This window comes from Chiloscyllium plagiosum, unplaced genomic scaffold (genome assembly GCF_037043375.1).
Source record: "Chiloscyllium plagiosum isolate Xiang-an unplaced genomic scaffold, Cpla_swu_hap1 HiC_scaffold_37, whole genome shotgun sequence".
In the NCBI taxonomy this organism is placed as follows: Eukaryota; Metazoa; Chordata; class Chondrichthyes; order Orectolobiformes; family Hemiscylliidae; genus Chiloscyllium; species Chiloscyllium plagiosum.
The window spans coordinates 38,915,611-38,929,846 of record NW_028270175.1 but is presented as its reverse complement, the minus strand read 5'-3'; the positions used below and the strand labels follow the sequence as shown (position 1 = coordinate 38,929,846).

The 14,236-nt window shown below is 37.6% G+C and overlaps 1 protein-coding gene across 28 annotated transcripts in view; it reads left to right on the top strand.

Annotated features, from left to right (window-relative positions):
* LOC122540194 (eukaryotic translation initiation factor 4 gamma 3-like) overlaps positions 1-14,236 on the top strand; it is a 353,622-nt gene that overhangs the window by 333,093 nt on the left and 6,293 nt on the right. For all 28 annotated transcript variants that reach the window (XM_087980602.1, XM_087980614.1, XM_087980611.1 and 25 more), the window contains 5 exons: positions 740-865; positions 1,799-1,880; positions 2,020-2,118; positions 10,222-10,368; positions 12,251-12,332. In XM_087980602.1, coding sequence (XP_087836728.1) covers positions 740-865; positions 1,799-1,880; positions 2,020-2,118; positions 10,222-10,368; positions 12,251-12,332 — 536 coding nt within the window. The remainder of the gene's footprint in view (positions 1-739; positions 866-1,798; positions 1,881-2,019; positions 2,119-10,221; positions 10,369-12,250; positions 12,333-14,236) is intronic.

Sequence of the window (14,236 nt, the reverse complement as noted above, 5' to 3'; positions counted from 1 at the left end):
TTGGGAGCCTCCTCTGAAGCGCTTCTGTGATCTTTCCTCCGGCATTTATATTAAGCTCTTCATTGCAACCAGTTAGATAATAACTAAGGGTGAGCAGAGATGCAATTTAACAAATGAAGAATTTAACTCTCTCTCTAGTCACTTCTTCCTAATTATATTTGTTGCAATTTATATACCACCACTCTGCTTTATATCACCACAGTACTTTGTCCATAAAGAGAACTTGTAGAAAATTCTTGAATTCGTTTTTAGGACTTAAATTTAATTAACAATGCTCTGTGGCTAGAATTAATTCCACTCAAATTTAACTGTGATTTGTGATCAGTACTCCAAACCTCAAATGGATATTGGAGTTGTGGCTGAAAACCAATGCTTCAAATGCAATGTGCTTCATGTAAACCAAGGACCAAATGTGCTGGCCTTGTAATAATAACCCAAAATAGCAAATGCTGTGCTGCATCTTCCTGAGTATTTGTTACACATGCCAGATGAGCTGCTCATTCACATAATTGCCTGATTGTGAGGATTGGGCTGTTATTTTGGAGGGGAGCTTGGGAGGTGGAAGAGGATAAGAAAGAAGTCTGTCACGTTTGAAGCGTTACACTGTTTTGATTTCTTTGCTGTCAATGTATTAGAGTATTATACAATTATGGGACTTTTCCGATTAATATATGGATGCTTTTATTCTATCACAATCTGAAATATTGTGTGCAACCGTAATTATTCTATTTCTTCTCAGGTTCTTAGAACTCTTGGAATTGGCAGAGGACATGGCCATTGATATACCACATATATGGCTGTATCTAGGTGAACTTGTGACGCCCATGTTACAAGAAGGAGGAATCTCTATGAGAGAATTATTTACGTAAGAACCGTTAAGGAAATCTAATCCAATGCTCAGTGCATTTTCCTACAATAGTTATTTGCAGATGTTAAAGATAATTAATATCTGATGTTGATTGGCATGTTTCTGCCATTTTATTTTTGACTGTAAGAGTTAAATTCTAGATCCATTTTTAGCAAAAATGTCATGTTTTTGTTCAGGTATTCAAACTTAATGTCAAGAAAAACGGCTTCAACAAAAACTAAGTATTTCACAATAAGGTTGTTAAACCTGAATTGCCTTTTGTTTCATCCATGCCTTTCAACGTTTTTCATTGAAGATGTCAGCCTTTTTCTATTTTCTGATGTTTATTTGAAGATCTATATTCAGATTTATTTGAATCGTACAATATTGCAGTGTCTGCTGTATCCCTCAATGTTCAATATTATTCAGCCAGCACTATTGGTAGAAGATTCTTGCAGCTTTTACTCAAATTACTTCAAAATGATTTGAAGAACAGCACCAATGTCAAATAAAAATATCTATTCAAATCTCCCTGTGTCTGTGTGGGTTTCCTCCGGGTGCTCCGGTTTCCCCTCACAATCTAAAGGTATGCAGGCTCAGGTGAATTGGCCATGCTAAATTGCCCATTGTGTTCAGGGATGAGTGGGTTAGGTGCATTAGTCAGGAATAAATGTAGAGTAATGGGGAATAGGTTTGGGTGGGATATTCTTCGGCAGGTCGGTGTGGATTTGTTGGACCAAAGGGTCTGTTTCCACAAGAGGGATTCAAAGACTCTAAGTTGCTTCATACTTCAACTCTATCACATGAAGAACTCTAACTCCAGAATGGCAACAACCCCGCCCTTTTACTGTTACTTCTGAATGAACATTAATGGAATTCGTTGGTTCTGTTTGCAGAACCAGGATCAGCCTTTCAAGATGTTAAACACTTTTCTTTTTCATTCTGTTACAGAGAACTTAGTAAACCTTTACTTCCTGTGGAGAGAGCAGGGGTTTTGCTTGCAGAAATTTTGCACCTTCTATGCAAACAAATGGTGAGGAGCAAAGCATTTCATAGAGTTTGTTTGTTCACAAACTGGTGTCTCAAGTTGCAAACGGAGGAACTTCTGTTCTCCTAAATTAACATTTTTTTCAAGCTAAATCTGGTGAATACTTGCGTTTTATTCTCAACAGAGCCATAAGAAAGTCGGGGCCTTATGGAAAGAGGCTGGCCTAAATTGGAAGGATTTCCTAACTGAAGGACAGGATGTCCAGCAATTCATTAGTGATAAGGTGAGTCGTTCTTTACTTTTGAGGTCCAAAGTTTTTGGTATTGTTGTAATATAATCTAGTTTTACTGAATCCAGTTGTCTCAATCACTGCCATTTTCCTGCCATGTAATTGTCAGGAAGCTCACTTTAACATGAATTAACCTTTGGATATATCCAGTATTGAAAGTGAGGTGCAGTACACGTGAGCATTTTTGAAAACTTTAAAACTTCACAATGAATGCTGTACCACAACTTCAAATCCGACTCAACATATATTTGCATTGAAGTTTCAGCACTGCTGTCAGGATCTTGTCCAAGTTTTCTTTTGATCAAAATTAAGTGATGGCTGCAGATCAAATATGCAAGCTTGTAGGGATATGAAAATGTTCATATGCAATACAAATGACACATTAACTAGATGAGGAAGATCTGTCAAATTTTAATAGGTGATGTGGGGGTGCCAGTGTCAGACTTCACCTTTGAAAACTTGTGGTTTCAAATAAACCTGTTGGACTGTAACATGGTGTCATGCGGCTTCAAATTTTGTAGACATTTACAGCTGAGGAGGAGACCAATCGGTCCAGCATGTCTTCATCCATTAATAAGCATATGACTACACTAATCTCATTTGCCTGCTCTTAGGCCATAGCTCTGGAGTCTATAGCAATGCAAGTGAATATCTAAATACTGCTTAACTTTTGAGAATTTCTGACTCAACCATGCTTTCAGGCAGTGAAAACAGTTCTGCTTGACTAATCTCTTCTCCTGAATGTCTTCCTTGAATCTGTCTCTGGTTATTGACCCCTTTGTTAATGGAGTATATCCATTTCTATCTACCCCACCCATGCTCGATTAATCCATGTCTGTCAAGTGCCCTGCTCCAAGACAAAAAAAAACCTTAGACTGTTCAATTTTTCCACATATCTCAGACCTTCCAGCCCAGTAAGCCTCCTGGTAAATTTCCTCTGCATTATCTGTGGTGCATTCACATCCTGGCTTTAACGTAATGACCAGAATTGTATGTAGTACTCCAGTTGTGGCTGAACCAATGCTTATACAGTTCTCATTGGTCTTGTATTCAGTGCCTCATTTAATCAAGGAAAGGATCTCATATGTTGTATTTACCATCATACCTGCCTTGTTAGCTTCAAGACTATCTGTGGATATGCACGCAAAGATCTCCCTGATCTTCAGAGCTTTCGAGGGTCATATCATTCACAGTGTAATCCCTAATACTTAGAGGAATAACAAGGCATTAACGTGCAGTTTTCCAGGTTGAATTCTGTTTACCATTGTTTTCGTAAGTCATTTGATATCCTCTTGGAGTTTAGGCTATTCTCACTATTTACTCCGCTTCCAATTTTCATGTCATCATGAATTTCTTAATTATTCCCCCTATATTAATGTCCAAATCATGCTTATTGATAGCCTCCTGCAGTTTACCTTTATTTACTGCACCACTAATTTTTGTGTCATGCATGAACTTCTGAACTATACAGCCTCTGTTTAAGTCGTAGAGATGTACAGCATGAAAACAGACCCTTCGGTCCAACCCGTCCATGCCAACCAGATATCCCAACCCAATCTAGTCCCACCTGCCAGCACCCGGCCCATATCCCTCCAAATTCTTCCTATTCATATACCCATCCAAATGCCTCTTAAATGTTGCAATCGTACCAGCCTCCACCACTTCCTCTGATAGCTCATTCCATACCCATACCACCCTCTGTGTGAAAATGTTGCCCCTTAGGTCTCTTTTATATCTTTTCCCTCTCACCCTAAATCTCTGCCCTCTAGTTCTGGACTCCCCGACCCCAGGGAAAAGACTTTGCCTATTTACCCTATCCATCTCCTCATAATTTTGTAAACCTCTATAAGGTCACCCCTCAGCCTCCCGACTCCAGAGAAAACAGCCCTAGTCTGCCTCTCCCTGTAGCTCAACTCCTCCAACCCTGGCAACATCCTTGTAAATCTTTTCTGAACCCTTTCAAGTTTCACAACATCTTTCCGATAGGAAGGAGACCAGAATTGCACGCAATATTCCAACAGTGGCCTAACCAATGACCTGTACAGCCGCAACATGATTTGCCAACTCCTGTACTCAATATTCTGACCAATAAAAGAAAGCATACCAAACATCATCTCTATCCTATCTACCTGCGACTCCACTTTCAAAGAGCTATGAACCTGCACTCCAAGGTCTCTTTGTTCAGCAACACTCCCTAGGACCTAACCATTAAGTATATAAGTCCTGCTAAGATTTACTTTCCCAAAATGCAGCACCTCGCATTTATCTGCCACTTCTCAGCCCATTGACCTATCTGATAAAGATCCTGTTGTAATCTGAGGTAACCCTCTTCGCTGTCCACTATACCTCCAATTTTGGTATCATCTGCAAATTTACTAACTTGTACCTCTTATGCTCGCATCCGAATCATTCATGAACGCCACATACAATAGGGCCCTAGCACTGAACTCTGTGAAACAGACTTCCATTCACACAAACATCCTTCAACCATCATCCTTTGTTTCTTGCACTTCAGCCAATTTTAGTTCTGACGTGCTGCTGCTTTGGATCCCCTGGGTTTTAACTTCCTTGACCTGTCTGCCTTGAAATATTTTATCAAAAGCCTTGCTAAACTCCAGACACATCACAACCAATGCATTACCCTCATCAACAATCCTGATTATGGCCTCAAAGAAATCAAATCGAATTTCTCAGACACAAAGTGAGCCACATGTTCAAAGTGAGCAATCCTTCAACAGAAGGAGACAGAAGCAGAGTTATAACTCGGAATTTGGGTCAAAATCTGCGTTAAAGTTGGTAAATATTTTGTGTTTAATGATAGTGAAAGTCAGAATCAGACCTAGAACCAATAACCTTTAAGGAAGTTAAACTATTCCAGTTCAACAGATAGTGGTTTCTCTTGAACATTCTGAAATTCCTTGCCTGAATTAGGTGCTAATTACAGGAGCATGAAGTTTTAAAAAAAAAACACGTCAGTAAAATTAGAACTCGCGATATAAGAGTATGTTCAAAGTACACGGTCAGAGTAAGGGAGACTTCGCCAGAGTGATTAACTGAGAATTTGGATCATAGTCTGAAATCAACCAGCAAATTAGACTGGATTGTATTGAATGGCAGAGCAGGCTCAACAAGCTGAATGGCCTCCTTCTTGCTGATTGTATGTGATTAATCCGTGTCTCTTCAAATGCAGATATATTAAGTCCCTCAGCATTCTTGCTAATATCTTGCCCACTACCAAGGTTATTCTGACTGGCCTGTAATTTCTTGGTCAGTCCCTGCCTCCCTCTTTTTTTTAAAAAAAAAAAATTTGGAACAATTTTAGTTGTCCTCTGGCTAGAGATGGTTTTAAAATTACCGCCAGGGCCCTTATTATCTATTCCCTTACCTCCTTCAACACCCTGGAATGCAGGCCGATGCTGTGACAGTTTTATCTGCGTGTAGCTGCTCCAAGTCCACTTGGGCCAAATTGTATCTCGTTTTCGTATGCCTGTGAATCTGATGGGCAACATGGCTCGGGCCATTCTGTGAGAGTGGAGTTCAAAAATTATTTTGCAAGCCAAAGGTACTGCTATTGCATAAGTAAAATGTTGCAGATGCTGAATACATGAAATGTCTGGTATTTAACCTTTACTATTTAAGTTCGTTGATCCGAAACATTTTTTCTGTCCATGAATTTTGCCTGATCTGCTAAGTACTTCTGTTTTAAGTTGTGATATGTGCTTGAAGGTTCCGTGTAATATTCCTTTACTCCCTAATCTAGATGCATTGCAGGCAGTTGGACTGCTTCCATAAATTAAGTTGTCTGATTCTAGAATATTTTTAAACATTCTTGGTGCGTCTCTACAATGCTTTAAGGTTTTGTTCAACTTATGTAATGAATCAAGTTTTTTTTTAACTTGCAGAGTCCTATTTTGTAACCATTTTACTATGATTATTTATTGATATTTAATGAACAGAATTATGCTAATGAATCCATCTGTGAATTGGAACTGATTTTAACACTGCTCTTCCTGCCAAATTTTCTACATTCAGGATATGAAATTGTATGCTGCACTACAGGTTTCAGTATCTATTTATAAATTGCCATAAAAGATGGTGATTTGTCATTTGAAATTTTGTTATAACTTTGGTAACGCTGGAAAAGCGCAGCAGGTCAGGCAGCATCCAAGGAGCAGGAGAATCGACATTTCGGACATGAGCCCTTCTTCAGGAATGAGGAAAGTGTGCCAAGCAGGCTAAGATAAAAGGTAGGGAGGAGGAACTTGGGGGAGGGGCATTGGAAATGCCTACGGAACCGACTGACCCCGCACGGACTCCGGACTATGTTCGGACCAACAAAATTTGGATCCAATCCCCAGGTCATCTTCTCTGCCCAGAAGCTCTTCAGCCACGTTCTCAAACAGACTTGCTACCACAGCCACATCTCCTTCCTCAGCACCTGCCTACGGAACCGACTGACCCCGCACGGACTCCGGACTACGTTCAGACCAACAAAAGTTGGACCCGACACCTTTCGCATTTCCAAAGCCCCTCCCACAAGTCCCTCCTCCCTACCTATTATCTTAGCCTGCTTGGCACACTTTCCTCATTCCTGAAGGCTCATGCCCGAAATGTTGATTCTCCTGCTCCTTGGATGCTGCCTGACCTGCTGCGCTTTTCCAGCAACACATTTTCAGCTCTGATCTCAAGCATCTGCAGTCCTCACTTTCTCCTATAAGTTTGATAAATCAAGGAGTCTCCTTTATTTGAGATGTGGTGGGCATTTCCAAACATGCTGCCACTTTTCAATTAGATGGAACAATTTTTACATGGTCCTTAATATTTGAGATAATTTATACCTGACTGAGAACAACAAGTCATTGCTGTGGACAAGTCTGTTAATAAAAATTGAGAAAGAATGCATAGTAAATGTAAACTTCACTTTGAACTTAAACTTATTCTGTCGATACCAATGAATAAAGGATGCCTGCAGATTTTTAAATCCAATATTCTACCTAATTTTCAATTTCAGTAACCTCCCAATGGCTTTACATGTAAAGGAGCAAGTCAGTATAATAATTTCGGATACAAGAGCTCTGTTTTGGTACTTCACAGAGTTAACTGCCAGCATTTGTGGTACCGCTTAGGACATTATAATCATCTAACTATTCTGGCCAAAGAAGTTGAAAATCTAATGTTTCCACTCCCATCACTTTGACTGGCATTAATGGAAATTTGTGTGTGTAATTGTGTGAGGATGACAGGATTGGGTTTGACTGTGATGTCTGCAAAGATTAAGCAGCTTGTACAAGAGTTCAAGACTCACATCTAAGAAATTAAATCTTAATTGAATCAATACTTTGAGAGGAGAGAAATCTTGAAAGATAAAGATCAAAAAATACATTAGAAGTACTGCGAATTAGATTCAGTTATTTCATTACTATGGTTCATTCCACTTTCTGAATGAATAGGTGATCAAAAATATTTTTTTTTTACCAGACCAATGAAATGTGAGAGATATTCTATTATATAATTTTGGTTCCCTTCTCAGTGTAGTTTTGGAACATTTATTTAACCTTATGATCCCTTTGAAAACTGTCAGCATCTTTGTTTTGATGGGATTTTATTCAGCAATGTTACATTGTTCAGCAAAACGCCCTGCAGCCATGTTCATTTCTTTTGAAACAGTTTTTTTAGTTTCACGTTTGTAGGATGCAGGCTGGCCAGCATTTATTGCCCGTCTGTAGTTACCCTTGAGCTGCCCTGTTGAACCCCTGAAGTCCACCTGCTGAGAGTTGACCCACAATGCCATTAGGGAGGGAATTATTAATGGTGCTGTGTAAATTAGGGATGTTTCCAACTGATTGTACATCAAAGACTGTTAGAAATTTTGTGTTTTTTTCCATAAAGATTAGGGTAACACCCATTCCTTAGAGAAGATTAGGAGAAACACCCATAGCTCAGTGCGAGAGGTTTCAGTTTCGGTTTTGGGCAGTACTGGGAAAAACAGTAAGATGAAGGTAGGTGTTTAAAGCTGTACTTCTGAGAAAGGGAGAAGGTTGTTACATTTGTTAACACTTGTTAGAAACAAAATTCAATAAAATTTAGACGAGACCACCAAAGCTGGAAACAAGACAATTTATTCTACGATCTTACAAGAAAGGACCCTAATTGCAGAGAGCAATTGAAGTGATGATTATTCAAACTATTACACAGTTATACTTTTGAGCTACGTGAGGTAACCTCTTCCGATCCTTATATTACCCAATCTTTCTTACTATTTCGCCTCTGTCCATCTATGCTCCACGCCCATTGCCCCCTTCTTTCCAAGTTGGCAATTTTCCCCCTTGCACGTGCTGTCATAAGGCTAAGCTTTTATCTCGATGTTCCCCTTTGTAACTTCTTTCATTGTCCATAGCTACATTCCATTCTTGTACATACATCTTAACAATGTATCTTTTTCGTGCTTCGCTTATATGTTTCAGTAATCTTAGCTTTTTGCTGAAACTGTTGTTTTAAACATTATGGTAAAAGGAATTATTTTCTTTAATAAATCTATATTAAAGTTAGTACTTAATTATCCATAATTATGCACTGAAAAGTAGAGATACTCTTCCCTAAATACTTGCAGAGTTAATAGTTCTCTTGCTGTACCCTTTTCTTTATGCTTTTTCTATATCTGCAAAAACAACACTTTTCTCCATTTCTAACACTGAATTATCATAAAGTAAGAAGTTAGTCTTTGTTCCATTTGTTTGGATAAAACCCTGAGGGGTTTTTTTTGAAGCTGTGTATATTTAAAATCAGATGTCGATAGTTCCAGGAAGTGTCTGTCAGACTTTCCAGACTGGAAGTTGAAGTAATGTTAACTTAAGCTTATGAAGGTATTAGAAAAGTGTTTTCTCTGGTGTGAGTATTGTACAAGGGGAACTTTTGGGTGCGATTATGAAATGTTTTGGAATTAGTGAAATTTTATCATATGTTAGTTTTATATGTAAATAGATTGGATTATTCTATTTTTAAATTCATTTCTACAAGTTGATAAAGTTCTGTTTAACCGAATAACATCAGCTGGATCATCATAACATTGAGGTTGAAGCTTAATTAATACCCAGTTATTGTGTATTTTTGTGTTTCTGATTGTTCTTCATATTTGGGATATTCAAAAGGTTTGCTTCCTGGAGTGAAGAGGTTGTGCTGTGAGGAATAGTAAAGCAGTTTGGGCAGTATACTTCCTGAAGTTTAGAATAACATGAACTTATTGTAAGCTTCCAACGGAGCTTGTCAAAGTCAATGCTGAAATAATTTCTTCCCCCTTGTGGGGTAATCAAAATGTAGAATCCATAGTTATTGAGCAAGTGATCACCTATTTAATATGAAATGAGGAAGAATTTCTGTTCTGGCTAGTGCATCTATGAAATTTTGTACTCGAGACTTTGTGGAAGGTGAGTCATTAAATTGTTTTAAAACTAAGTTGGGTAAATTTTTGAAATGAATGGGAGTTGCAGGTTATGAGAAACAGGCAGGAGAGTGGAGATGAGGCCATGATCAGATCAGCAACATCTTAATGAGTCCAGAGCAGGCTCAAGGGACATTACAGCCTGCAATTCCTTCTATTTATGTTCCTAAATTTCAGATTGGCCCTGACCTTGTAATTCTAGCAATCACTAAAATGTTTATAATCCTAGATTAGGACATGGTCTCCATCGGTCATCAATGTTTGCATCTTAACCTAATGTTACTTAATTTTATTTTTCTGGTGTGACTTAATAACCATGTAATGTTTCAAATTTCACAGTTCTAGAACCGTGGGCACCTTCCATTCAGCATTTTTTGAACTCCTTTGTTGAATCATCAACAGTCACAAATGTACTGCTGTGGCAATAAGATTGGAGAGCCATGGTTTTTAACCACTATTTGTGTCTAAAATTCAGTTTTTAGTGTATCTCCCAGACAGATGAAATCATTGGTAATTATTCTAAATTTCAAAGTGTAAATTCAATAGTGGACTGTGTCGTGATTATTTCAAAGAATAACGTTTTACATAGTTTTTGATGAACATGTTATCTGAGCTCTTTCACTAAAATTGAGGATATTAATTTTGTTATTCCTTTGCAGAAATTGGAGTTTACTGTATCAGATGTTTCTAGTCCTACTGAAGCACTTTCAAAAATGGAACTCTCTGCTGAAGAACTGAACAAGTGGCTAGAAAAGCTTATTATCGAAGACCGGGCTAGCAATGAGCAAATCTTTGACTGGGTAGAAGTAGGTTGAACTATTGAACTGTAAGATTAAACCATTCTGTGTTATTTTCTTAAATTGGTCATATCTCTCGATTTACAAGGGTAATTGCTTTCTGACAAAACTATTAAAATAACAACATCTCCCTGAGAAATGATGTTCTTGTGTCTTGTTACCTTTATTGATATGTAATAGTTAACATTTGTAGGATCAGTAGTGTCACATTGTTTGGTCTTCCCAAATCATGGGTAAATATTTAAATACCAACAACTAAGAGGGCACTTCCTTATGCATCATATTAAAAGTTAACGTGATCATCGAACATGCATTTAACACACTTGCCTTCATTGCTCAGAACTTTGAGTTTAGAAGTTGGGACATTATGATGAGGTTATACAGGACATTGGTGAGGTCTCTTTATGCAGTTCTACCAGGATGTTGGGGGGAATGGAGGATTTGAGTTATAAAATTAGGCTGGGACCTTTTTCACAGAAGTGTAGGAGATTGAGGGGAGGTTTATAAAATCATGAAGGGCATAGATTAGGTGAATAGTAAGGGTATTTTTCCCTAGAGTGGGGGAGTTCAAAACCAGGGGGCATATTTTTAAGGTGAGAGGTGAAAGTTTTAAAAAGAACATCAGGGGCAACTTTTTGACACAGTGGTTCATATGTGGAATGAATTGCCAGAGGAAGTGGTGGATGTGGGTACAGTTAATCATTTCAAAGATGTTTGGATAAGGACATAAGTATCATGTTCACGAGGGCAGGCTGGTAGTCATAGTCTGTATGGATTTCAGGAAGGCCTCTGATAAGGTTCCACATGTAGGCTGCTCTGGGAGGTTAGATTTTCTCAGATTCTGATGATTAAACATAGTGTTCACCACAAATAATCAATCAGTTGAAGAATAATTGTGATGTGACAAATTTTCATTAATTCCTGACCAGAGTTCACAAACTTGTATAGTAAGACCCTTGAATAATTAGTCAAGAACAAAGTACAGATATCTACAGTATAAAGCGCATTCACATTTCATAGTAAAAATAATTGAAAATATTTTCAATTCTAGTTCAGATCCATTTCATTGCCATGTGACTTTGGAGTAAATTCTAATAACCTTTTTAACTTTTTGTTTAATAAATACTTATATCTGTTAACCTCATTGTGGTCTGAGCTATTTAAATTATAAATGATTTGTAAAGGTGTCAATGGTAGCATTTCTGGACTCGAACCCTTTCTAGAGTCTTGAGCACAATACCTAGACTGACACTTAAGTGCTGTACTCAGGGAAACAATATGTTTGGTATTTATTTTAAATTAAAGCCCATCTCCTTCCTGAGATCGGCAAAAGGATGCCCTGACACAATTCCAGAGAAGTGCAAACTGGTTGCTGTGTTTCCAACATTACAAGTGACTACACTTCTAAACTATTGGCTACAAAATGACTTGGGATGTTTTAATGTTATGAGAGATGCAATTCCCTTCATGGAAAGGTATAATGCAGGAACAAGTCCTTGTTTTTTTTTCCTCCTCAAGCCACAGTAGTCTCTTCCAAATATTTGATTTTTTTTTAAAACAACTATCTAATTCTCTTTTTAAGGTATTTTAAAATCTACTTCAGCAAGGTTTGTGACAGGATTCCATAAACTAACCATCTGCTTACTGAAATTGTTCTAGTTTATCCATTAACTATTAATTTTGCACCTTATCATTACCACCTCATTAAACAACAAAAAGAGAAACCACCTTGAGTGGTAACATGTCAAACTAAGCAAACTGAACACTGACAAAAACCCTTAAAATTGAACTTCTCGATACCGCAGTTCCCTGTCCTCTTTTCTCTTGAGTGCTTTATATTGAGTAAGGCTCTTGATGTCAAATTCTAAAGATATTTATTTTCTCTCTTTAGGCTAATTTAGATGAATCACAGGTTGGGTCATCTACATTCCTTCGTGCTTTAATGACAACAGTATGTAGATCAGCTATTACAGGTAAAATTAGCAGTCTCTTGCACTCTCTTCTTTCCAATGTATAATGTCTTTCATTTTTCATTTGGTGAATTACATAACAGTTACCCACAATGTTATAGCTCATGGGGTCTGATTTTAAAAATCCAAATATAAACCATTAGAAAAATGATTTGATGTTTTGATTGACCTCCAATGCCCCAGTGACACATAATTAAGTATTTTAGGAAATGTGAATACAAATCTATAGGCCCATGTTCATCATGTTTGAATGCCAGATGAGCATTGTTACTGTTTGCCATAATAATTGTGGAACCATGCAAAATTTCACTGAGGACAGTTGATAAGAGTGGTTAGTAACTGTATGGAGACTTGAGTAACAGGTTCTATAAATTTGTCCCTTTATCATATATCTCATTGAATACAAGTCCATAACTAAGCTATCATGGGTCATAAAATGCTTGATACCTTTCTAAAAGTTGAGCAAAATTTTCATTGAGCGTGAGAAATATATTGTAATTACTCTAAGGATTTGTTTTGACTAATCTTGTGACATCATAGGTAAGGTAGAGATGCAAGTAGTAACTGATATAGGTGTACCCATTATACTCCAATGAAGTGACCTAGTCAGTGAATTTGAGAGACCGTTTTTAGTGTGGGAGGAGCAAAGGTCTCCGTAATAGACTATTAATTTCATCAAAGCCATTTTGCGTAGCTGTTCCATTCCTCCAGTACAAAGAGAATTTAAGGGTGATATTTTAGCTGTTAATGTAAGTAGGCTGACTATGTCCCAGTAATAAGTCACTTTTCACTTTCATTGTGATCAGACATTGTCTTTTCTGTATAAGTGCTGTCTACTGTATGGAGTGTGGCAATGAAGGGAACTGTAAATAGTAATTTGCTTTGGTGTCTCTGCACATACAACCCAATGGAAGGTTGCTGAATGGAATGGAAAACACATTGGATGAATGTAGAAATTTTGATTTTTTTTTTAGAAGTACAATATTAATATGTTGCTAGTTGCTTTTTAAGTGTCTGTATTTGTTGATTAAAACAAACTTTGCTGGTATTATCCACATTGTCTCCCCTAGTGTGTGAATGATCTTTGGGCTTCTGCATCCTCTGATTTTTTGAAGAGCAAGTCCATATTGTCAGTAGTAATTATACATTTTGGATCTGCAAGCAACTGATGCATAGCAGCTGTTTGTGTTCATCTGAAAATTTATCTCTGTAACATCGCATAAAAATAGTGGATTATAAATGGTCCTCTGGGGCAAAACAAAATGGAACACGGTTGCTGCATGTGTAGGGAAATAGTGAATCCTTTCTACATAGGATGAAGTTTCTCAGCTTGATCTGTTTGCCATCCAAAGAAATCCTGGCTGATCCTCTACATTTGCTTCATACCCTTCCTAATTATCTAATCAAAATCTATCAGCCTCTTTCCTAAAAACATAATTGACCAAACACTGAAACCTTGTGAGGAAGTCAATACCACATTGTCTCCTGATTCACTATGAAATGATCCATCTCTGCGGATGGATAAAAATGGCTTTCCTCATTTTTAACAAGTCATCTGTTAATTTAATGTAAAATTAATTACAGTCTTATTGCTTTATGTCCACTAGCAAACCTGCATTTGTGATGTGCATTTAAAGTGTTGTGCTGCTCCCTCTGAAACTGGATGCCTTAAATATTTGAAGTCAGATGGCACCAGGTTATAGTCCAAAAGGTTTATTTGAAATCGCAAGCATTCAGGTGAAGTCTGAAATCTGTAGTTTTTTCGGGATCTTCTCTGCTTTCTTGCATCTCTGTGGAGTCTTGATGTCTGTGGTCAGTATGCATGATCTTCTTGGAGATCCTCTCCACTTTGATTGTAGCCAAAGGGCAATGCTCCAATAGCTTGTGATTTCAAATAGACCTATTGT